We start from the raw sequence: 26,455 nt of genomic DNA, 5'->3' as shown, positions 1-26,455 counted from the left end.
GTCTTCTTGTACCTAACTCCCTCTTAATGTAGGGACCTAATGTAAATCACTTTTTAGTCCTTTTTCCCTTCAAGAGTAATGAATATTTTTAGAAACTAGATTAGAATGACTTTGAATATTCTAAACCAACTCTCTCAACTTATGAATGCAGGCCAAGTAACACATCAGCATGAACTTCTAGTATCCTGCTTCTCCCTACAGGCCCTGCTCCCATGCCACACCTCATCCAGCACTTTGGTAACTTGCCTATCTTAATTTATATCAATTAAGACATGGAAATTATGATGTCACAATTAGATGCTACGATGCCCAAAGATCCTTCTGTCCTAATAGTGCATCATCTCATTGCTTTTTTCTGAAGCAGCAGACATACTCATTCTAAAGTGAAGATTTCAAGTGTTAGCAACTAAACCTCATTTTCCCCTCCCCTCCTTCCTTATTTCCTTGTTCTTACAATACTTCTAAGGTTGTTTTATTCATTTGTCAGTACCTATTTATTGAGCCCCTGTTGTGGGTCAGGAATGTGTGTGTGTGTGTGTGTGTGTGTGTGTGTGTGTGTGTGTGTGTGTGTATCTATCTATCTATCTATCTACCTATCTATCTATCTATCTATCATCTATCTATCTTTTAAGACTCCAAATCTCATTAATCTTCCAAAGCAGGAAGTCAGAGCTTTATATTTATATGCAGAGTAAAGAAGAGTTTCCCTAAAATTGGTTAACTACTTGTAGAAAACTAAAGCTAGGTCCTTATATATCACCCTGCACCAGAATCAACTCCAAATGGATCAAAGACCTCGGAGTCAAAGCAGACACTCTGAAAACATTACAGGATGGAATAGGAAAAACCCTAGGTCTCCTTGACGCAGGCCGAAATTTTCTTAATAGAGACCCAGAAACACAACAAACCAAAGAAAGGTTGGACAAATGGGATTGCATGAAATTGCAGAGCTTCTGCATGGCAAAGGACATACCTAGCAAGATCAATAGAAAGCCCACGGATTGGGAGAAGATCTTCACGAGCCATACAATGGACAAGGGTCTCATATCTAAAATATACTTGGAACTCAAAAAGTTAAATCCCCCAACAACAAATCCTCAAAGAAACAACTGCCCAATAAATAAGTGGGCTAAAGATTTAAAGAGAAATTTCTCTGAAGAGGAAAGAAAGATGGCCAATAGACACATGAAGAAATGCTCAACCTTCCTAGCCATAAAAGAAATGCAAATCAAAACAACATTAAGATACCACCTCACCCCAGTTAGAATGGCAAAAATCAAGAACTCTAATAACAACAGATGCTGGAGGGGATGTGGACAGAAGGGAACCCTACTGCGTTGTTGGTGGAGTGTAAACTTGTTCAACCACTTTGGAAAGTAGTCTGGAGGTTCCTCAAAAGACTCCACATAGAGCTCCCCTATGACCCAGCAATCCCACTTTTGGGCATTTACCCAAATGATCACAAACAAGACCACACTAAAGCTACCAGCACAACTATGCTTATTGCAGCATTATTTACTATAGCTAAGATATGGAACCAACCCAGATGCCCCTCAGTAGATGAATGGATCAAGAAAATGTGGTATATATATACAATGGAATTCTATGTCTCCATCAGAAAGAATGACATTGCCCCATTTGTTAGGAAATGGAAAGGCTTGGAAAAAATTATATTAAGTGAAGTAAGCCAGGCCCAAAGAAACATAGGTCCCATGGTTTCCCTTATTTGCAATGCCTAGTATATGTCTGAGTCAAGCAGAAAAGGTCAGATAAGGTGATATTAGGGAAATGAACCCTAAGATATGTATTCAAATTTTTTTCTTTCATGCGATTGTTTCTAACGCATTTATAAAATTATTTCTTTGTTGCTTTGTATGTCCCTCCCCCACAGTATAACCCCTGCTTTCACTGTATTTGATGTCGGTATAATTTGTGGAGGGGAAGGGGAAAAACAAGTCATTTAAATAAGGATACAGGTAGACCCGTTGCAACAATGAGAAGTACAAGTCGTTATGTCAAAAACGAATTTTACAACTTTGGTGGGGGGTGGGGTGGGGAGGTTTGGGTGGGGGATGGGGGGAGGAAGGCAAGGGATGGGAAGGGGAAACAAAGGAGGAGGCTACAATGCTTGATAAGAAATGTACTCATTATCTTGCCCTTGTAATTGTAACCCCTTTGTATAGTATTTTCACAATAAAAAATAAATAAAAATTAAAAAAAGAAGAGTTTGCCTAAAAGAAGTGTCATAGGGGATAATAACACTGATAAGAGAATAAGGAATATAGAGGGGTTACAATGAGAGGAAGGTAGTTAAGAAGAAAGGAAGGAAGGAAGCAAGCAAGGAAGGATGGAGGGAAGGAAGGAAGGACGGAGGGAAGGAAGGAAGGAAGGAAGGTAGAAAGGTACATGTGTGCTTAGGAACAGAGTTGTGGCGAAGGTGTCACCTAGTAGGAACTAAAGGAGGTGAGGGAATGAGGTGGGTAGAAGTGTCCCTAGTGGAGGGTGGGCAAAAGCCTGAGATAGACTCCTGACAAATTCAAAGCAGACTGGCGTAAAAGGGCTGAGCAGAGGAGAGGTTGGTGGACAGCCACAGGGCCTTATTAGACTTCTCAAGTACTACTGGTTTATCAACATGGTTTTTGGACTAGATTAAAAATAACACAATTTATTTATAAAGCCATAACTGTATAGATCTAAGCAGAAACCAAACTAAACATTCTTCCCTAGCAGGTAGTGTAAGAAGAAAGCATGATGGGGAGTGAATTTGTGACATTTAACACATTTTATTTGCTAAGAATTTAAATATCACTTACCCAAAGGACAGAGTGAACCACACAATCGTTAGCTTTATTGTATTTTCCCTGACTGGGTAGTTGAAACATCTCATAAAAGTCAACCAGATCTGTGGAATATTAGAGAGTTAGTTTTCTTATGCAGTTTTAGAGACAACCCCTCTTCACATACCCCTGCCACCAAATTATAAAAAGCTGAGGTTTTGTTGAGCTGAATTCATTTCAACTTAAAATGTAGCTGAAAGTAGTCTGGGAAGATAGCTCAGTGGTAGAGTGCTTGTCTTGCATGCATGAGGCCCTGGGTTCCATTCCTCAGCACCACATAAGCAGAAAAAGCCAGAAGTGTTGTTGTGGCTCAAGTGGTAGAATGCTAACCTTGAGCTGAAGAGCTGAGGGATAGCACCCAAGCCCACAGTTCAGGCCCCACGACCAGCAAAATAAATAAATAAATACATAAAATGTATCTGAACGCCACAAGGAACCACAAACACTGGAATTTCTGCTTTGCAGCTTCTTGGAGGCAACAAGTCTTCAAGGCAAGACGTCACTGCCCCAACTCTGGCCTGACACATCCCCTGAATGGGTCTGATTCTAAAGGGATCTACTAGCCTGGTCCTAGTCTGGGAGTCAGGTAACCTCACGGAGGGGAGGTACTATTGATGAGACAGGTACAGTAAACCTCTCTCCTGACCATTTCCAAGTTCAAGAAGTTGACATGTGTGTTGGGGCAGAACTCAAACTTACTCCATACAGTTCTGTGCGGATCCGAACGAAACACCTCCTGTACCATGTTCCAGTGTCACTCTCAATTTCAATCAGCTCATCTATTTGCTTAGGGGTTTTGATTTTGTTCACCTGCAGAGAGAACAGAGTGCCAAGGACTGAGGTCTCTTCTCTGAGGTTCCTCAATTTAGGCTCACAATTTGAGTAGGCAAAAACTAAGTCCAATAAAAAAATGAGGGATATTTGTAATCATTCCATCTATATATATGAGACAATTGACATAAGTCTAAGATGCAATCAGCACCTAAAGGAACCCAGTAAGAATGAGTAACAGGAAATAGGGAAGTGGGGAAAACTTGTAGTGAAATGATAGAAACCCCAAATGGTCTCTGACTCATTACTACAAAGACCCACATTACCAGGTCAACATGAGCATAGATCATCTTCTGAATTCAGAACTGTATTTCTTGGATTAAAACAGTTGCATGCAATATATTTGTTGTGGAGGAGTGTACTTATTTGATGAATTTGACCCCCTAACCATTGTTCTTACAGTGCTTTCCTATCTAATTTGTATGCCACAGTACCCCCTTGCCCTTCCCTCCTTCTCCTCCAGCCTAACTCAGTGCTGGCGGGCATACCCCCACAGGTGTGGGGGCCATATGGCAAGAAGTAGGTGAGTTTCTTTTGCAAATTTCAATGCTAGCCGCTCAGTCACATCCATTTAACAAAGGACAGAGGTTCAATGTGTAAGCACACCTCTGGCTATGAAAGCCTCCTTTTACTAAGGAAGAGAGCAATGCTCCCAACCAAAAGAACCCAGAAAAGGACAAAGGGGAAGCACTTGGTGGTGGCTTGCCTTTCCTGTTAACCATCCTTGACCTGTTTTTGGCAAGTCTGAGAATCATGGACAAGTTCAGATAAACATATTACTCCATCTGGGATTTGAGTAGATTTTTCTAGCGAGTCTGCCAACATCCTAAATGGCAACTGTATTGTGAAATACAGGTATTGAGACTGGATATTCACAGAGTTGATCATCTTCAAAATGTACCAAGGTTCAATCATCAGTCAGACTACAGCCCATCTTAAAAATGCCTTTTATAAACAAAAATGAAATGAGATAGCATGGAGGGGTCTTCGTAGTCAGGGATCATTTCACAGGATGGTTCATGTTTTTGTTTTGTTTTCTGTACTAGGGTTTGAACTCAGGGCTCTATACTTGCTAGGCAGGATATAATGCCTGAGCCATGCCTCCATGGAAAAGTAGACTTTTTCAGCCCACTTATTTTTGAGTAGGATCTTCCTTTTTGTTCAAGCTGGCCTGGATTGCATTCCGCCTATTTTCCTGTAGCTGGTATAATAGGCATGTGTCCAGCTTTTTACTGTTTAATATGGGGTCCTTTTGTCCAGGATGGCCTCAAACTGATCCTCTTAATCTCAGTCTCATAAGTAGTTAGGATCATAGGTTTTATGGTGTTTGTTTTGTTTTTCACTACAGGCATTTGAACTCAGGACTTCTCACTTACTAGGCAGACACTCGGCTGCCTGAGCTATACATACGCCCAGTCAACTTTTCCAAGGTTTAACAACTGTAAGGATATATAAGCCACTGAAAATCTTAGATTTCTCCTTATGGTTTAGTGCATGTTAGACAAGAACATTTTTAGTCTGTTGTATGACTGCATATATCAAAAGCTTTAAAACACTCATTCCTTCCCCAAATCCCATGCCTCCTATTTTATTAAGTTGACTGGCTTTTCCATGGAGAATAAACTATAACTAGAAGGTGGAAGGACAGTCCAGGCAGAGGGAAGAGTAGAGGTCAGGCCAGGCTGAGGGTTAGGTCTGAGGAATTTTAAGACAAGTATATCTGTAGAAAGGATCCCCAGGTAGTCAGAGACTGGATTGGTAGGTCTTTGGGGCCAGAATGAAGATTTTTTTTTTGGGGGGGTCCGGTCATGGGGCCTGAACTCTGGGCCTGGGTGCTGTCCCTCAGCTCTTCAGCTCAAGGCTAGCACTCTACCACATGAGCCACAGTGCCACTTCTGGCTTTTTATTTTTCTGCTTATGTGGTGCTGAGGAATGGAACCCAGGGCCTCATGCATGCAAGGCAAGCGCTCTACCACTGAGCTACTTTCCCAACCCCAGAATGAAGATTTCTATCTTTATCCTTAAAGCAGTGTGCCACTGGTAGAATGGGAAACTAGCATGTGTCTTATATCATGTGTGCCCCTGCACATGCATGTAAGGTAATAGAGATACATTTTGAAAATAAGTCTCTGATTCTTTTGTGCCTTATGTTCATATTAAACCTCATCAAGTCAAAGTCATGCATTTGGGTTTCCTTTCTGGTTCACTTGGCTGCCTTCCTTTACCAAATTCAGATTAAATATTTATTTAATAAATGGCCACATAGAAAATACTCATCTGAGGCTGGGAAGGTGGCTCAGTGGTAGAGTGCTTGCCTTGCATGCATGAGTCCCTGGGTTCCATTCCTCAGTACCACATAGGCAGAAAAAGACAGAAGTGGCGCTGTGGCTCAAGTGGTAGAGCACTAGCCTTGAGCTGTAGAGCTGAGGGGACACTGCCCAGGCCCCATGACCAACGGAAAAAAAAAAAGAAAAGAAAAAGAAAAAAAAGAGAAAATACTCCTCTGTACAGAAAAATGTTATTGAAGAGAACATTGCTTATACTGTTCAATATATATTTATGCTGTTCATCATTTATACTTATCCCTTACAAGGCCAATGAATAAACATTTCACACTTTAGAATTAAAGTCTAAACAAGAACTATAAAGAATGTAGAGAAATTAGGAGTTCTCACACATTTCTCCAAGAATCTTTGGAAAAATTTGGAATCCTCAAAATGCTCTGCGTAGGACCGAGGAAAAGCACACGATTCTAAGCGAAATGAACACCAAGATAGAGATACAAGAGGTTTTATCTTTGTTGCTGTTGTTTTTAATGTACTTATAATGTACTATGTGATTTTTTTGTTTCTTTTGTAAGTTCTCCCTCCATGGTATAACCCCTTTGTCACTGTATTTGATTCTGGTGCCCTGCACCTTGTGTATACATTTTTCTAATTTGGGGAGGGGAAGGGAAATAACAAAATGCTGAAATAAGGATACAGGTTGACCCATTGTAACAATGAGATGTATAAGACACCATGTATGTATAAGACACTTTGTATGTGGGGGGGAGGAGTTGGAGAGGTGGGAGGTAAAGAATGGTAGGGGAAAAACAAAGGAGAGGTAACAATGCTTGATAGAAAATGTACTCATTACCTTACTCATGTAACTGTAACTCCTCTGTACAGTATCTTTACAATAAAAAATATATTAAAAATGGAAAAAAAAGAATTAAAGTCTACTATTCCTGAAACTTGGATCCACCTGCATTTACTTTATATCAAAATCACTGTAATCCACTAAATTTGACTTTTGCCTTGTCTAACAGGAAACCCAGAGATTTGTTTTGGAAACCCAGAGATTTGTTTTATGTTTAGTTACATTTCTTTGATTTTCTAGTCTGTTTTCCCACTTGTTTATTAAGAAAAGTTTTAGTAAATAATTTTATGATTTGACTAAGTATCTTGTGTGAGTGAGTGAGTGTGTGTGTGTGTGTGTGTGTGTGTGTGTGTGTGTTGGCCCTGGGGCTTGGATTTAGGGTCTGGGTACTATCTTGGGAGTTTTTGCTCAAGGATAGCACTCTACTATTTGAGCCACAGCTCCACTTCTGCTTTTGTGTGTGTGTGTGTGGGGGGGTGTTAATTGGAGATAAGAGTCCTTTGGACTTTCCTGCCCATGCTGGCTTTAAACTGTGATCTTAAGATCTCAACCTTGGGAAGTGGTGCTGTGGCTCAAAGTGGTAGACCGTGAGCTTTGAGTGAAAAAGGTCAGGGACAGTGCCTAGGCCCTGAGTTCAAGCCCTGCAACCACCACCACCACCACCATAAAAGGTTTCAACCTCGTTAATAGCAAGGATTACAGGCGTGAGCCACCAAAGCTTGATTTACTTAGTGTAGTAACACCTGTTAAGACCAAAGAATAATGATGGACAATTCCTGACATGTTAGAAAAGAACTATGGGACTGTTATGAATGTGTGCCTTTGAATCGGTGGATGGTCACTTCACCAGGAGCCTGGAGACCCAGATTCTCAGTAAGAGCCTAAATTTTTAGTGTATCTCATGTAAAATATATATTGCTGATCTTAGCTTTTGACCCAGGGAGACCATTTTTGTCTTTTTTAAAAATGCTATTTTTATTAATTTGATAAACTAATGTACCTATTCTTATTCTAAGACTTCTAACCTTTTAAAAATTCTTTTATTTCCTGTCTCCTCATAAACTATCTTTGTATTCTGACTGCTCCACCCACATGTATATACAAACATGTTTATGACTATATTTTAATATTTGCTGTTATGTGCCAGATATAATGCTAAATGATTTACATACAATATTTCATGCCACCCTTTCAACAAATCTATCAATTAGTCATTATTATAATTACTTTGGAGACAAGGAAATTGAAGCTCAGGACTAGATGCTACTTGTTTAAGTCACAAAGCAAGCAAGTAACTCATTCGGGTTTGACCCCAGATACATTTGGCTTTCCTCAGAGACCATGGGGTACTCTGAACATGGATGAGAAGAAAGTGGAAACAAATGTCAGTGGGGAGGAGATGGAGTAGAGGATCTCCTCTAATAGCAAGTAAGGAAAATCTGTTGGTGGTCCCTGTAATCAAACCCCCTGTCTGCTGAGTCTGGAGTCAAAATAAGTCTGAGATGAGTTTTTCCACCCCAATTCAATCTCTCAGGTTGGTGTTATCATTGAATCAGCAACAGAATTCCGAAGTTCTAGACAGGCACAGGCAGGGGTTGGCAACCAATGGGCCCAAATCATCCCTTTGCTTGTCCGTGTAAATAAAGTTTTATTGGAACTTAACATCTGTTTGCTTATGTAATGTCTATGATTGGTTTTGCACTGAAATGGCAGGACTGAGTAATTATGACAAAGACTGTAGAACTTGAAGAGCTGAGAAGATGTGTAGTCTGGTAATGGACAGAAAACATGTTCTCTGCGGGGCAGACTCACCGTGAAGACTTTCTCAGGCTGTCCCCGAGCTCTCATGTTGGTGTCATGAATTAACTTCAGAATCATCCAGGCTTCGTCGTGTTTTCCAACCTAAGAAATGTACACATAGTGATGGGCTAGGAGTCAAATATAATGTACTCCATTATTTCCCAGCAAGCATCCTGTGCCACTGTGTTTAGATATGTCCCACTGGAAACATACAGACTATTTGGATATCAGTGAATGCATTCGCAGTTCAAAGATTGTGCCTGTAACTAATTAGAAAGCAGCACCTGAGAATCTGTAAGTCCATGGCGTCTTCATTGAACAAGTTATTTGTTTTTAAGGATGAGCATGATCGTTTTCTGGTTACAAAGCAGCTTTTTGCACATGCACGTTGTTTAAAGCATGCCTTTATAAGAAGCCAAGCTCTGTACAGCTCCCATAATAGGAAGGAATATATACCTCCCAAAGAGTCAAATTTAAATGATCAAGGACTCTTTCCACTGGAATGTAAGAATGCTACCTGTGTATTTGTAATAATCAGCATTACCTCTAGCAAGAACCGAGGGCTCTCTGGCATGAATGTGAGGGCCACCACGGAGGAGACACAGGGAAGTGCGCACACGATGACGAAGACGCGCCAGCTGTGAAACTGGTAAGCCGAGCCCATGCTGAAGCTCCACCCTGGAGAAGGAGCACAGGAGAGCGAAGGAAAGCTCTGTCAGAAAGCAGCTGGCAAAGGCACTCTACGGGTCTCACCACAGATGTACAAGACAGCTCGTACCATCCACAAGGAACGAGCCACAGCAATTACTTACGGCCCCTATCACAGAGCTGGTGAGGGAGGTTCTTGTTAGGAAGGGTAGGGTCTAAGGACAGAGTGCATGTAGGGTTATGTACAGCCACATCTCAGAAGGCCAATATCATCTTTTGGAGAATATATTTTCCGTAGGTCACCATGCTAGGCCTCTTCTGCTGGCTCTCATAGATCATTCTCTACCATCTTTCACCTTGCTGTGTGCCAGGAAATGGCCCTCTGAGACTGTACCACCTACTTGGCTCCTTGTTGGACTCAATAGAGGAAAGCCAGCAAGAACAGGGTGGGGAAGGGGTTGCTTGTGACTTCCCTGGCTTCTTTTCCCTTTCCCTTGGCTGGCTTTGGCAGCTCCTGGATTTGTTTTTGACCCCAGCTCCTGGACAGTTTTAGCCACTCTTTCCTTTGTGGTCCTTGGAGGTAAAGGAGATCCAAGGTCACTGATTCATTGTTGGTTTCTCTTAACAGGTCCTTCATTTTTGTGAATAGTCTCTTATTAAACTCTTTTTTTCCGGTAGTACTGAGATTTGAACTCAGGACCTTGTGCTTGCTAGGCAGACACTCTATCACTAAACCACACTGCCAGATATTAAACTCTCCTCAATATTGTCACTGGTTTCTTGTCTAGCACCCAACCAGTACAGTTATCGGGAATTGGCAGTTTTATCTGTGTTGTTACATACCATCTAATGAATAGATTGAAGAAATTTTAAATTTTATAAGAGAAAATTTAAATTGCTAGATACAATAAAACAGAAACTTTGTTAGAACAAATAAAAACAACCACAATGGGGTGCAAACATAAATCTCTTCAAGAACAAAAAAGCTAGCCAGTGTTTAGAATGACTATGAAATATTTGAAAGCAAAATTCCATCAGGGTTCTTAAGGAAAAACAGTATCAAAGCCAGCTTAAAAAATGAAGATAGATAATGACACAGATGAATTAGATGAGGAAGAAATTTAATTTGTAACAAAGCTTGGCATTTACAAAGCCTTCTGTGAGCAAAAGTCAGGTAGTGCACAACCCATCCCCAGGAGAGCCATGCAATTATTCACTGTTTGCTCAGGAGACTCTTGAGATTCTTGACGTGACATCAACTTCCTCAAGACCACATAACTGGAGTCATATACCAGAATCAAGACAGAACCATGCATCTATATGGCCCTATGTGAGTGTCCATTCCCTCATTGAGTTGTTGACCAGATATAGATAGCAATGACATACTATATTAATCATCCATTAATATTTTTATGAGAGCTTAATATATGGATAATATGAGGAATGCTAAATTAATTATTCCATGAATTTCCTTTCTTATAGCAGCCTTTAAAAATGTTAATGAAAGGCCAGGTGACTGGCTCATACCTGCAATCCTAGCTATTTAGGCTGAGATCTGTGGTAGGAGAGTCTGTGAGATTCTTATCTTCAAAGAACCACCAAAACAAAACAAAACAAAACTGGAAATAGAGCTGTGGCTCAAGTGGTAGATTACTTACCTTGAGCAAAAAAGCTCAAGGACAGCGCCTAGGCCCTGTGTTCAAGCCCTAGACCAGCACACACATATAAAGAAAGTCAATGGGGGAAAGCTTACCAATACACGTGGAATCATACACTATGATAAGACTACATGAGCTGATCCCTGTCCACCTATCTAAGCTCATCTTTACCAGCTGGTCCTACAGTTCCTGTGGTCCAGTCCACCAACCTCTTTGGGTTTTTCTGAATGCAGAACATAATCCCATTACTGGGCCATGCTTTTCTAAAAATCCCCTAGAAGCACAGACATGCATTTGAAAGGACGCTTGCATTTCAGATAGCCTTTTTGAGTTTTGAAGTGAGGGGTTTTACTTTGTTTTGGGTATATCTCATCCTTAGTGTGGTCCCCCAGGAGTCTTCTCCATTTGCTATTTTCCTGCCTAGACTGCTCTACCTGAATATTTGCATGACAGCTGTTTCCTTAACACCTCTAAGACTTGGTTTCAAGTCATCTCCTCAGTGAGGCCCACACTGAATTCCACCCTATTACTTAGGCTTGTCTTATTGCCTAGACAATACTTACCATTATTTAACTAACATTTATTTGTTTACATGTTTCTTATCTATCTCTCTCCACCAAGAAAGTGGGAGCCATGAATTCTCATCAGTATCTCTCCAGTGACCTAAGAAAGCCCTGGCCCAGAAGAGCAGCTCTTTAAATGTTTGCTTAATGAACACACACAAAAACTCTGTGTGTGCATATGCATGTATGTGCACAATCACTGCAGGCTACCAAGACTATTGGGACTCGGGTTATCTTTGCTTCTTTTCTCTTTTCTTTTTCCTTTCCTTTCTTTTGTTCCTGAATCCACACAGCAGAAAAATAACCTTGCTTTACTTTTTTCAAATTAAAATTCTAACTTAGATACAGAGAAAGTATTTCTCGTTTTAGGAACATAGTTCTATGGACTGGACAAATTTGTAGCTATGCCACCACTATCACAATCAGGACATAGGACAGTTCTATCAGTTCAGAACATTCACTCCTGCTCTCTTTTTGGAGTGAATTCTTCCTCTATGCAGGATCCTTTGCAACCACCCATCTCTTCTCTGACCCTGTAGTGTTTTTCTTTTCTGATCATCCACATTTTAGACCCTGTAGTTTTGTCTTTGCTACAATGCCATATGAATGGACTATGTAGCAAAACACATTTGAGATTACATTGCTGACACACAAAAAGGATGCATTTATCAGTGGTTTGTTCATTTTTGTTGCTGTGTACTATCCCACTGCATAGTGTATCAGAGTTGATATATCAACTCACTGCAGGGAATGTTTCCAGTTTAGGGTGATTATAAATAGAGCAGCTAAAACGTTACATACAGGTTGATGTGCTCTGTGTAAATATTTTGATGTAGGTTAATTAGATCATATGAAAAGTTTCTATTTAGCTTTATAAGCAACTGCCAAACTGGAAACTAGAGGGGTGACTCAAGTGGTGGGGTGCCAGCTGTGAGCAATGAAGCTGAGAGAGAAATCCAGACTCAGAAGCCAAGTTCCAGTACCAGCAAAGCAAACCAACAACCACAACCAACAAATAAACTGCCCAACTGTCTCCCATAGTGGCTGTATCTGTCATCTATGAGAGTCTAGATGCTGTATTTTCTTCCTGTCTATTTTTGCCAGTGTAAAAACTAGCCCTTTCAGTAGTTGTCTAGAGAGAGCTCATCATGATTTTAATTTGCATTTCCCAAAGGCCTAATAATATCTTCATTTACCTTTTGTTCATTCTTTTGTACTTTTACTGGGTGCCTTTATGCACCCACTGCAATGTGTCAGACTGATTCCCCCTTCCCTAGATGAGGTGAAGGGCCAGAAGAAAGGGCAGATTTGTTGACAGGACAAATACAACTCCTGCTAGGGGAGGTTAGAAAGAAGCACAGAGGACAGACAAGATGGAGCTATCTGTTCATCCCAAGAAACCTTTTCTAAAGAGTTCTAGCCACATATTTTCTCCTCTAATTTGGGTCTTTCAACAAAGAGAACAAGTTCCAAGTTTATAATGTCCAACTCAGACAGAACTAAAACCAGTGCTTAAGAAGTGAAGATAGCTGGGTGCTAATGGCTCATACCTGTAATCCTAGCTACTCATGAGGCTGAGATCCGAGGATCCTGGTTCCAAGCCAGCCTGGACATGAGACTCTTATCTCCAACTGACTACAAAAAAAGCTCAAGGGGTAGAACACTACCTTTGAGCAAAAAAAGCTTAGGGACAGCACCTAAGCCCTGATTACAAGCCCTAGGAAAAGGGGAAAAAAGTTGAAAATATCAGCAGCTGACTTGGAGAAAGGAGGAGAGGGCGGGTGTGGAAGGGCATCCTTTCTCCCTCAGGACAGGAGCTGTCAGAGTAAAAGACTGATGGTCCTTACCCTGGAGCCCAAATGGAACAGAGACACTATAAGGGTCTTAAGAAAAGCCCTTTAGGTGCTTTGCAGACTGAAAATACCACTCTCAATTAGTAAAAGCATGAAGTGAAATACCAATCACCCTCATTACTCAGAATGAGCCATCAGGAGCCCTCCTGAGCTCCACTTGATGGCACAAAGTCTACACCACAGAAAAACCCAAAAGTGGAGTGAAGAACAGGAAGGTGAGCTCCAGTGAGCCATATTTGGTCGTTCCTTTCAATCCTCATGTGTCTTTAGGCAAAGGGATTGTTTTAAATGAACCTTGTGGTTGGCACTGGGCCTTTTTTGTCTTAAAAATATGATTCCTACAACATTGATGGTTCTCATTGTCCTTTGGACTTTATTCAAATATTCATTAAACTGTCATGCTATGGGATTTATCTACAGATAATGTAAATTCCATGCAAGGAAGGACTCAATTAGTGTATTACAGAAAGATGTTACGGCCCACCTCTAATCACTGTGGCACTAGTAAGAGTGTGATGTGTCTCGCATAATAATCAAGGTCAGTTGCCTGACTGTTTTTTTTTTCTTTTTTAAGGTGCCAAGGCAAAAGTAGGTAATGCATTGATTCCAGTGCTGACCATCTTGTATATACATTTTTCTAATTTGGGGAAGGAAAGGGAAATAACAAAATACTGAAACAAGGATACAGATTGATCCATTGCAACAATGAGATGTACAAGACGCTATGTTGAAAACGAACTTTATAACTTTGGAGGTGGGGAAGAGGAGTTGGGAAGGTGGAGAGGGAAGGGATGGTCGAGGAAAAACAAAGGAGGGGGTAATAATGTTTGATAGGAAATGTACTCATTACCTTACTAACATTACTTTAACTCCTCTGTACAGTATCTTTACAATAAAAAATGAATTAAAAAAGTAGGCAATATACAGATTATATTTTTCTCTGAGCTCTGTCCCAAAAGCTCTCCCATGGTTTGCAGGTCTTACATGGATTGTCATTTATGTGGAATCAACAGAATGATCTTTGGCAAGAAAGCAGATTTTAGGTGCAAGACACAGATCCAATCTTCTAAAAGAAACCTGCACATATTTTCCAGGAGATTATGGCTCAGTAGATAAGAAGTTAACCACTTATATGGTTTTGTCTGTAGTCTTTTTTCATGAGGCATAAGGCCAACTGACATTCTCTTTAATGGTGGCTTGAGCCAGACACCAGTCACCAGTAACTCACACTTGTCATCCTAGCTACTCAGGAGGCTGAACTATCAGGGTTGTGGCTCAAAGTCAGCCCTGGCAGGAAAGTCCATGAGACTTTTATCTCCAATTAATCAGTAAAAAGCTGGAAGTGGAACTGTGGCTCAAGTGATAGAGCACTAGCCTTAAGCAAAAATGCTCAGGACCAGTCCCTGAGTTCAAGCCCCATAACCAGCACCAAAAAAGAAAAAAAAGGGTCTTGAAATTTATTTCCTCTCATGAGAAAAATTTAGAAAGGGACCAATGATCAGATAAATTACATATTTTACTGCTACAGAAAAAACCCACTTATATTCTAAACATATCAATGGTTTTAAATGTAAGTACTGTATAGGACACATGAGGCCTTAGTCCTTGGTTAGCCATTCAGGTCATGGTAGTCAGCTTCCAGCATCATGTCAGTTCAAGGCTTAACCAGATGCAGTTGGAAGTTCTGTAGATGATACTAGCAATGTTTTCCCTATTTCCTTCTCAATTTGTCAAAATAAGCAAATAAATGAACATATGTGGGGTGGGGGATGGGTGAAAAAGGAGATAAAAGAGGTATAGACCTTTAGTGAACATCATAAAACTATTGGAAAAGCATGACTCACATAGTTCTGATTTAACATGAAAAATGTGTGCATGCAGCCCCCCGACACACACGACTCTCATATTCCTAGACTTAGGACAACAGAACTCATCCAAGTGCTGTTTGCACCCAAAGATCACAATTGCTGCACATTCATTGACGTACAGCAATTTCTTACCTTGTACCCTCTCATCCACAACAAATCATTTAAAACCTGCCGAATCAGTTACTTAACTCATGATTCAGGTTCAAAATGACCCTTCAAATTTGGTCACTACTTCAGACAAATTATATTCTGACTGAGGGCTTGTATCCACAGTGATCTAGGAGTCTAATTCCTGATCTGGTGCCTCAAGCAGGGGATTTTATACTCCTCCTCCAAGAAAAACAGATGGACATATATGGCTTGGGAGAAGATTAGTTCATTTGCCAATCTTGCTACTTATATCCAAGAAAATATCCTTCTGATCATTGCCTTTTAGAAGCTTCCCAAATGACTTGGGATCTTTACTGGGATTGTTAGGGGGTACATAAAGTGAGAGAGTTAAATTTTGAAAAGTGATAGAGAGTTTGAAAACTGAGAACCCACTGTTGTGTAGCAAGATATGAGTCACAATGCTTTTCCTGTGTGTCCCTCTGCACCCCACCACAAGAGCACATCCCAGGTATACATATCCCAGAACCCTTCTCTGTTTGTTATAACCTCATTTCAAAAACATTTTGCTATACACTTGCAGCTTTTTTTTTTTTTGGTCGGTCATGGGGCTTGAACTCTGGGCCTGGGCGCTGTCCCTCAGCTCGTCAGCTCAAGGCTAGTGCTCTACCACTTGAGCCACAGCGTCACTTCCAGTTTTCTGATAGTTTATTGGAAATTAGATTTTCATGGACTTTCCTGACTGGGCTGGCTTTGAACCATGATCTTCAGATCTCAGCCTCCTGAGTAGCTAGGATTACAGGCGTGAGCCACTGATGTTTGGCACACTTGCAGCTTTTTGGAAGTTGGAGGCGATCCATCAAGACATACTAACAAGAATGCACAAATAAAAGCATGCAGGCGCTCTTCAGTCTGCGTTGGGGGAAACAGGGTGGTTCTGTTCCCCTTTGCTCTTCCTCATCTGAACTCTGACCAGATTTCAAAAGTTGTCATTGCCAGCCAGGTAGGAAAAGGGACTTCCTCTAGAGCAACAGATGCATTTTCTAATGAGTCAACCTAATACTTCCCCAAATAAAAATTAGACTTCCCTTTTGGAAAAATAAACACGCAAGAATTAACTAGCCATTATTTAACTCTAAGAGATACTTCTTACAACACACATTTAAAGCATTCTTTTTCATTCAGATTGTCTAAGGGGAAACTGAGTAGCCTAAATCAATTAAATGGTTGGCAGAGATGGAGTCCCTGAGGCTCATCCCTGATTTATGACCCTGCAGCAGACTTTCAAGGGCTCTTTCTCCTCCTTCCCCGGCCCCTTTGCCTTTGCTTCAACACGTCAGGCATCTACCCACAGTTAAATTTCACCTCTGCTCTCTGGAAAGTCTGACTACTTGGGCCATTAATCTTGGCCCTCAAATAAGTTCCTGGCTGCTACCGACTGTGGAAATGATTGGTCTGGGTGCGTCCTGGGGAATGGATTTTTAGGGCTATGGCGCCAGAAAAATCAAACCCAGAGTGACTCAGTCTGGTTCTAATGCGGCAGTTTTTCATTCAACATCACCTTCTCCAGCTGCTGCTTATGAGAAATGATCTAATTATTCAGTGTACCCACAGTAACAAACCACTGTATGGCAGGCCGGGGTGAGGCCCTGGCAGGGAGAGATGCACAGCCAGCTTTAGTCAGATTGCTAGTTCCCACACCAGCAGGTTCCCACGTGGGCTCCCTTTTTCCTCAGGCCAGCACACCCATGCTGATGAGGGGTTTGAAAAGAACAGGAAGACTTGATATTTCCTGTGGCCTCTAGAAGGGACATAGGTGGAGCAGATCCAAGGCATACATCAGATTCTTAGAATATTTACAGCCATACAACCTGTGCCAGACATTTCACACACACAGTCTTGCTTAATACATCAACAAGCCCAGAGTCCACACTAGAAGAGTAAGTAGATGTGGTACAGGGTATTTGTTAAACTTGAACTAGTGTGTGTGTGTGTGTGTGTGTGTGTGTGTGTGTGTGTGTGTGTATGACCTGCAATATTTGTGATATACATACACAAAAAATTATTTGTTGTTTAGCAGAAGTTCAAATTTAGCTAAGCATTCTGTATTCCTCTTTGCTAAATCTGGTGCATATATAACTCAGCAGACATCTGACAATGTCTGCAGACAGTTCTGATGGTCATGACCTTGGGGAAGAAGTGTTACCAGAGGCATAATAGTAACTCCTAATAATATAGTAACTCATAATGGTGTCTATATGTAATAACTCATATAAGTACATAAAACATGTGGTAACTCATAACAGTGGATAGAAGCCAGGAATGCTGTACACAGAACTGCCCTGTGTTCAAACCAGAATGATCCAGTCCAAATGTCAGTAATATCCAGATTGAGAATCTTTGCTGTGAACTGGTCACTGTGGCCATCCATTTTACAAGTGGGGCTTAACTTCATGAAGTTAAACCTTGAGGAAGCTTCATTTTCAAATACAAGGTGGAAGTAGACTTTTAGAAGAAAATACATTTCATTCCTATGAAAATGTTTAGTTTGGTTGGTAGTTTTCCTCTTAAGTTCTAAGTTCTTTTGATAATTTTCTTTCTCCCTCCCTCCTTCCCTCCCTCCCGCCTTCCCTCCCTTCCTCCTTCCCTCCCTCCTTCCCTCCCTCCCTCCTTCCCTCCCTCCTTCCCTGCCTGCCTACCTGCTTGCCTGCCTTCTTACCTTCCTCCCTTCCCTTTTCTTCCCTTCCTCTCTCCTTCCTTCCCCTTCTCTTTCCTTTCCTCCCTCCCTCCTTCCATCTTTCTCTTCCTTGATTCCTTTTTTTCCTTCTTTGCCTTTATGCTATAAAATTAGTCAGCAGAGGCTGTCACTTTTCTCTTATTTTTTTAAAATGTACCTTGGAGAACAAGTAAAGCTAGCATAGAATAAAAAGAAATGTTCTCCTCCCCCACTGGAGTTTTGGTAAAGTACAACATTTCCCATCTGATGGCTTCCCCCTATCTTGCTGTGAGAACTCTGAGATGCAGCTTTTTCCAGATCTCTCCCTTTTGGCCTCCAAAGACCCTTGCTGTTCCTTTCCATCCTTAGTTTCCCCCTCCCCCCATGGCTGCTTCATTACAAAGTTCATTGCTTTCTCTACCCACCGTGTGGAGGAGGGAGGAGGATGAAGAAGATGCCTCTGATCATGATACATTGCATAAATGGACATAAATGGGCATACATTTATGCATAAAATGCATAAATGATGCATAAATGGACATTTTAGAATGAAACAACCTTGTATAAGTGTTCAGTGCTAACAATAAAATGATTCTATGTATGGCATTGTGGGAAGCAGCCAAGGGCCGAGGCAGGTGCCCCTGGGCTCTTGCTCTTAGCTCAGGTCCTAGAATCTTCTGCTCATTGCTCTCGGGGCAGGATGGTAGAGGCCGGGCACCACTGCACATTTCATAATGCTCTTCAGTCAACAAAGACAAATCACCACTACAGAAATCGTCCACCACTCTCCTTAACAAGGAGGGGAAAGATCACGTGAACAATCATTCAGCTCATTCTCCCTCATGGTCACAGGATAAGCAATTGTTAATTAGAAGAAAGAAAAACTTATTTAGAGAAGGTATGCTAGTTTGTAATTTTGCCGTGGTAGAAAAACAAGACAATGGGCCCTTGACACAAGAGGATGCATCCTCATGTAGGTTTGCTGGACAAATGCTTTGGAAAGATCTGTGAGCTGGATGATAGCCTTAATTTTGAAGAAGCATATTTTTATCTTTGAGGAATTTATAATAGGTTGAGTAATTCATGAAACACCCAAAAAAAACCCACCAAAAAAACCCTCAATCAAAGCCATTGAAGATTCTGATATGTTATATGAGACACTGAAAGCATATATGGAAAAAAATTTTCAGTGTATATCCGTTTGGAGATTCTCACTGCTATTTGTAGTAGATTTACAAGTAACTCGAATCTATCCTGACAAAGCCTTTAGTACCATGCAAGAACTAAAGGGATTCTTGGTAAACTACAAAAGTGAAAGTTATTCAGCATAATCAATTAATAATTGTTGGTGTCTGTATTATATGCATATGTAATATGCATATAATATATATGCATATATGCATATGATTACTTACTAGGCCCTAGATATTTGAAATAACTGCTGTTATTTAAAATAACTCAACAGACCAAATAGTTGTTTGCAATGCTTGAACTCCATGCAATACTTTAAAACTTAAAAAAAATAGAATGTATTTCTGTTGCATATGATCTGCTACTTGCAGGTTGAAAACTGGATTGTGATAGCTCATGATTTTCAGTTGAAAGCATATCTTGTATCATTAACATCTTTTCTAAATATTTAGGTTTTTGAAGTTGTATAGTAATTCAACATTATGGTAATAGTTTACATAATGCTAGATATTTTAAGTGGTTAATAATATTGTTATTTCAGAACAGATACAATGTATTTAATATTAATGTCAGGAATTCACTTAATTTTTTTAGGACTGGAATTAAAGAAGATAACCAAAGAGCTTAATGAATGCTGTTGATGTCTTAGAACCTGCTAAATAGACTGAGGATTAAATTCTGCCTTTTAACTGAATGTAAGGGACATTTCGATAAGGTTATATTTACTATACTCTATTTATTTATTAAGGTTCCCCAAGATTTAGAGATGTACTTCCTATGACAACTCTTATTGTAAATATGCTCATAGGAATTAATAATAGCAATAATCATTATTTCTACTATTACTTTATTTCAAACATTTTTCTCCTTTTTAGTAGTTTATATTAGTAAGCAAATTTCCTTGTTTTTCAAATATTTTTAGTATAAAGATAATATTTTTGTCTAATTTTTTTTGTGCTAGTCCTGGGACTTGAACTCAGGGATTTGGGCATGGCCCCGGAACTTCTGTGCTAAAGGCTAGTATTCTGCCTCTTCCCACTGTTTTTTTGGAAGCTAATTGGAAAGAAGAGTCTCATGGACTTTCTTATCTGGTCTAGCTTCTAGTCTTGATCCTCATATTTCAGCCTCCTGAATAGCTAGGATTACAAGCATGAGCCACCAATGTCTTAAAAAGCTAATCTTTTTGAAGTTTCTGTTTACTTGGGTTACTTGGGGTCCTTTGAAGCCTATATCAGAGGTGCCTTTCTTCCTTTTCCACCTTCCCCAAGAAAATATTTGCTGATGACCATTATGACTGTGAACCTACTATCTTCATGCTTCCTGAAATAGAAACTTCATGATCAGTTTTGCAGGTGACATTTTCCACATTTCCAAGGGAATGAAAAATAAAATATGTTTTGCTGGTGATGACAGTCTGAAAAACCTCCCAAACTCTATGGCTACTTAGGACATTTGGCTTAGGCTTACCAGTCCAAGTTTGTATCTAACTAGCCATCAAAGAAGACTTTTGATTTGTTTTAGAGCTGAAGAAACAGCATTGTATAACAACAAATGGTTGTAGAAAAATGCAGCAGAGAGACCGGATGTTCATTTATCAAATCACTTCTGGTTTCCTGTTGGACATACAAATATCTATCATTTCTCCCTCTTTTGCAGTTCAGTGTAAGCATGGCGGAATTACTATCATGCAAATGTAGGTCAAGGTAACATGTGCCTGCACACAGAATCTGGCTCATAAAATCCCAGTATGGTCCTCCATTCTCTATCATTTTGTTATGGCTGAAGGAAAAGAGTGTAGAGTCCAGAGAAGGTAGTGCCACAAGGTGGAAGAAACCTAAAATAAAAACTGTTGGAAAAGCCAACCAAAAGTCTGGCGTCAGACACACTACACTTTTAGGTGTGATGAAACTAGGTTTTCATTGAACTCCTGGGCTGCTTGTTTTAGTACTGAGCTACTCTAATGGAGAGCTACCATCAGCAGGATCAGTAGGACTGTGAAGTTGATTTTCAGAAAATGGAAAACTTTAACAGTCTTTAAAGTGAACAGAAGCAATTAATGCCCTAGAAAACAGCGGGTAATGTGTGACTGGAGGGTAGCTGCAAAGAGGAAGACAGTAAAATGTGGAAGCAGAGAGACTGCAGTGTTTGTCATTACACCACACCAGTTCTGCAGAAGTGCAAACTGCAGCCCACAGACCACCCTGAGCTGCGAGTAACTCCTTTCCGTTCTCACTGTGTAAAAAAATGTGTCATTTCATATGAAAGTTAGGTATTTTCCTAACTTCAAAAAATACTCCATTGTATGGATATATTCAACTCCACTTACCCATGCATCTGTAGGCAAAACAGGTTGATTCTACCTTTTGGTTCTTGAAAATTATGTTTCTGTGAATACAGGATTATAAATCTCTTAAGTCCTGCTTTCGTGTGTGTGTGTGTGTGTGTGTGTGTGTGTGTGTGTGTGTGTGTGTGTGTGTGTGCGTGTGTGTGTGTGTTTGTGTGTGTGTGTGCCTGAATACAGGACCTCCCCTCCAGCTTGAGTCATGATCCCAGTCCTTTGTGTGTTAAGTTTTTAGATGGAGTCTTGTATTTTTGCCCAGGCTGGCCTTGGATGGTCACCTTCCCACTTCTGCCTCCCATGTAGTTTGGAATAAAGACATGATCTATTACACTTGGGTTATTCTTTTTTTTCTCTCTCTCTCCAAATTTCTGCTTTAATAATGGCTTGTTTATTTATTTATTTATTTTTGAGAAAAAAGGTCCCAAACATCAGGCTATTCACAAAAATAACCCACAGTATCAACTTTAGAAAACAAATATTAAGACTATTACACTAATTATTTTTCGAAGGGATGCATCTGACACTTGGCTTATTCTTTGAAATAGTCTTGCTAACTTTTTGTATGGGCTGGCATTGAACTATGATCTTCCTCCTCTGCCTCCAAAATAACTGAAAGTTATGGATGTGAGCTACTCCTCCTGTTTTCAATTTTTCGGAGTCTATATCCAGATATGGAATTGGGGGTCATATAGCACTTTTCTAATTTTGTTTTTTTTTTGGGTCCAGTGGTGGGGCCTGAACTCTGGGCCTGGGCGCTGTCCCTCAGCTCTTCAGCTCAAGGCTAGCACTCTACTACTTGAGCCACAGCGCCACTTCTGGCTTTTATTTTTCTTTTCTGCTTATGTGGTGCTGAGGAATCGAACCCAGGGCCTCATGCATGCAAGGCAAGCACTCTACCACTGAGCCACCTTCCCAGCCCCTTTTCTAACTTTTGACATAACCAATTTAGGTCTGTTCTCTCTTCTCTACAGATGGGGTTGTTGTTAAGGATGGGCGGGAGAGGATTATCACGAGTGCTGAGCAGGACTGTGGCTGCTCAGCTGTGACCTCCTGACAGGACTGAGGGCCAGAGACTTTTCCCTCTCCTGAGCTCTGTTAGGTTCTCATGACTTCTCAAGCACATCTTTTATTTATCTGCTTGCGGTTTTCGCTCCCAAATGTTCACATGAAAGAAGGATGAATTAAAATCTGTGGGACAAGAAAATACACTATTTGTAATTGTCCCTTTCTGCTGTGGGCCATGTGTCTCCTTAACTCTTTCAAATGCTCTTCCTATCCTAGTGGTCAAAGATCTAACTCTCGGACAGGGTCCATAGGACGCTTAGTTAAGACTTACTTAGGAAACAGCCATTTGAAATCTGTAGATTAAAAGGAGTAAGGATTTAAGAAACCAGTCTTATTATTGAATTAACATTGTTTTACATCATCTATCTTCAAGAAAACACCAATTAAAATTACAGTGAGATACCATTTCATGTACCCTCCCTCCCTCCTCACCAGTGGCCATGGGTAACTCAGACATGATGGGCGGAGTAGAAGAAGGCACAATGTTGGAGAACAAATGATTTTATAGGCATGAGTTTACTGTGTGACTTGGTCATTCCCTTCCTGGGTCTTTTCCAGCAGAAACAAAACCACAAGCGGAGGTGACTTGTGTAAGGAAGGGGCTGGAGACATGGCTGAGTAGTAGAGTGACTGCCTAGTGAGTGCAAAGCCTTAGTTCAAACCCAACTACTACCATGAAAAAACAGATTTGTTTAAGGATGTCTAGTGTGCTCCACAAAAAGACACCTTCAAAAACCTTGATATGTCTGAAATGTCTACCTATAAAACATTGGGGTGTGTATTTATTGTGGCGTAGTTACACAAATATATGCTATTTAAAAACAAATGGAAAGAAATACAACATGGGTTTTTACGTCTTTCTCATGTGCCAAACATGATACATGCCCATCCATCACACACACATACATACACACATACACACACCACTTATCCTGTACTTACATATTACACCCATCACACAACCACACAAAATCCACTCAGTCTACTGCCATACACATAGTATACACATGACACACTGCCCATGTGCCATGTGATTATACACTCTGCACATACAGTATGCACATAATCTATACTATACATACACCATGCATATCACACACATATGAGATACACAAACACTACACATCAAACATAAGATACACAGCTTGCCACACAACACACGTTTTGTCTACAGACCACACATGTATATCAATCACACACATCACCTATACAGCACATATCATACACACATTACAAACACACACATCACACACTGTATACATCATACACCACACACAATGCACATATATCACACATGCACACACATGAGCTGTAGAGAAGATTGAGTTTCAGCAGTAACAATGAATGTGGAGATTCCTAAATATGATCCTATGTTAATTGGAAAGATTCATAAAGAAGCAGGAATTTCTTCTGCTTAAATCAGTGGCTCTGAAAGTTTGGGAAGACAGCAGAACATGTGTGGGCTTCTGAAAGTTGCGAATGCACAGAGTTTGACAAATCACGTAAATAAACAACATGTAGGCATGTGTTAAACAGAGGTAGATTAATGAAGGTGAAACTTGAAAGGACAAAAAGAAATGCAAAGGTTTTCGGGTGTCGGAGGTCTTTACCAATGAGAAGGCAGAAGTTCAAATGCAACGTTAGAGTCTGACAAGTCCCATACACCAAAGAAAAGCTAGCGTTTGGTTCTTTTATTATGGTATCTAAAGATAATTATTGTGACCTCTTCAAGTGGAGGGGGGTTTGAAAAGACCTGGAAGCAGGCAAGAATCCTGCTGGGAAGTGCATTTCCTGGAAACTGCTCTCCCTCAGAGTGCAATTTGTACCAAGACAAATCCAAGTGCGTTTTTAAATAGATTAGGGGCCTTGGGTGACCTGAATCTTCAGGAGTAACAAAGGCAGAGAGACAGCTTCTGGCAAAAATTAGGAATATAGGCTTGAATCACAAAGCTAAAATGCGTCTCTCCTAGGGTGTTCTAACAAACAAACTGTGATGAGCCCTAGTTGACGCTTGAGGGCAGCCTGAGCACAAAGATAGCCAGAGACTCAGGGGCTCCATAAAAGCTCTTCCTAGAGGGTTTGCTTGAGTCTGCAGGGAACTTCTGAGCAGGTCTGCGAGCTAAATCAGTTGCTGCACTCCTGGATTCCCCTGGTGCTCAGGGACAGAAAAAGACTGGGAAAGCCTGAAACCCAGGCAGGGGCAGCCGGGTGGGGGTGGCAGTGGTGGTGGTGGTGGTGGGGTGGTATCAAGGCAGCTTTGGTGATCTATAGCCAAGAGAATCAAACACATTCCATCAGGAGCAATGGCTACAGATCAGAACTTATAAAAGCAGGAGTCCATGCCCTTATCGCATAAAACAAGCCAGTACCTATTTGGTTTTCCTCTCCTTTATCAGGCTTTCAATTCCTGAAAAGGAAACCCATCCTGCCAGTGCATGGTATTTGTGTCCTTTTCTTCCAGATTCTGTAGAGACATCAGAGCAAGACTGCCTTTTCAGGGCTGCAGAGCTGGATGATGGAAGAGGTGGATGTGCTGCCGCTGCTGGTGGTAGTGATGGTGCTGGTGGGGGTGGGAAGTGGTAGTGGCGGTGTATGTGTGTGTATTGCTAGGGATGGAACCCAGGGTTTCATGCTTGTTAAATAAACATGCTGTATTACTGAGCTAGCACACAGTAAAATGGCTTTGAAGTCTGAGTCTTGGTTCATTCTATGTTGAAGGCAATCTGAGTATCTCCAATTGAAGGTTTAGACATCAGACATTACATTTACAGACTGGGAATTTCCACACTAAAGAGTCCAGTCATAAGAAGATGAGGGAACAATATAAACAGAGCCAACTACAGAGATGTGAGCCCTGTCTGGGCTATACCTGTCTAGTTAGGCCTCCTGTATTGCATTCGCCACTTTTCTCAGGGCGTGAAAGAAACACAGGCACATTCATGCTGATATCCTGCCTAATTGGCTGGCTATGTTGGTAGATGCATTATATCCCTACTTCCTGCCAAGTCTGATGAGGGAAGCAGTTTGATTTTTAAAAATTGGTGAGACTATTCTGCAGTAGTATTTGAAAAATAGGAAGGAAGTTGAATTATCTTCAACAACTGGATCTAAATTAAATGATGCATGCAGGTAAAGCTGAAAGACCTGGTGATATTAAATATGTTAAAACATTATTTCATAAAGATGAAATTCTCATGATGGGACTGGTAAGATTTCTGTGGGTAGGAGCAGATATCAGAGGTAGGATAAGAACAGAACCATCCAAGAAGCCTCAAACTTATTAGGGATACCTGTGGAATCTTCTTAGGGAGGACAGAGTTAAATTTTACACTCATCTAATCCCCGGGAGTTTTGAGAAGTCCTTCCTCTCTGGTGTTCTTAAACTAACATCACATTGACATCAATGCTCTGCATCTGTTGACAGCTAAGGGTAAATTGCCTGGCATATTGTAAATAATGATGTGTGTGTGTGTGTGTGTGTGTGTGTGTGTGTGTGTGTGTGTGTGTGTGTGTGTGTGTGTGTGTGTGTGTGTGTGTGTCCTGGAGCATGAATTCAGGGTAAATTGCCTGGCATATTGTAAATAATGATGTGTGTGTGTGTGTGTGTGTGTGTGTGTGTGTGTGTGTGTGTGTGTGTGTGTGTGTGTGTGTGTGTGTGTGTGTGTGTGTGTGTGTGTGTGTGTGTGTCCTGGAGCATGAATTCAGTCCCTGACCTTCTTTTGCTCAAGGCTAGAATTCTACCACTTTTGAGCCACAGCTCTACTTTTGACTTTCTTGTGGTTGATTTGGAAATAAAAGTCTCATGCACTTTCCTGTCTGGGCTGGCTTTGAACTG

At 40.7% G+C, this 26,455-nt stretch overlaps 1 protein-coding gene across 1 annotated transcript in view; it reads right to left on the bottom strand.

Moving 5' to 3' along the window:
• Positions 1-26,455, bottom strand: part of LOC138833018 (synaptic vesicle glycoprotein 2C) — a 144,412-nt gene that overhangs the window by 18,497 nt on the left and 99,460 nt on the right. Inside the window, exons 5-8 of the mRNA XM_070031375.1 lie at positions 9,154-9,287; positions 8,622-8,711; positions 3,537-3,647; positions 2,814-2,902 (exon numbers count right to left, since the gene is read on the bottom strand). Of these exons, the coding sequence (XP_069887476.1) occupies positions 2,814-2,902; positions 3,537-3,647; positions 8,622-8,711; positions 9,154-9,287 (424 nt within the window). The remainder of the gene's footprint in view (positions 1-2,813; positions 2,903-3,536; positions 3,648-8,621; positions 8,712-9,153; positions 9,288-26,455) is intronic.

This window comes from Dipodomys merriami, unplaced genomic scaffold (assembly GCF_024711535.1).
Source record: "Dipodomys merriami isolate MVZ:Mamm:240054 unplaced genomic scaffold, mDipMer1.0.p SCAF_20, whole genome shotgun sequence".
Lineage (NCBI taxonomy): Eukaryota > Metazoa > Chordata > Mammalia > Rodentia > Heteromyidae > Dipodomys > Dipodomys merriami.
Note: the sequence above shows the minus strand (reverse complement) of the source record. Positions and strands in the feature narration are given on the sequence as shown.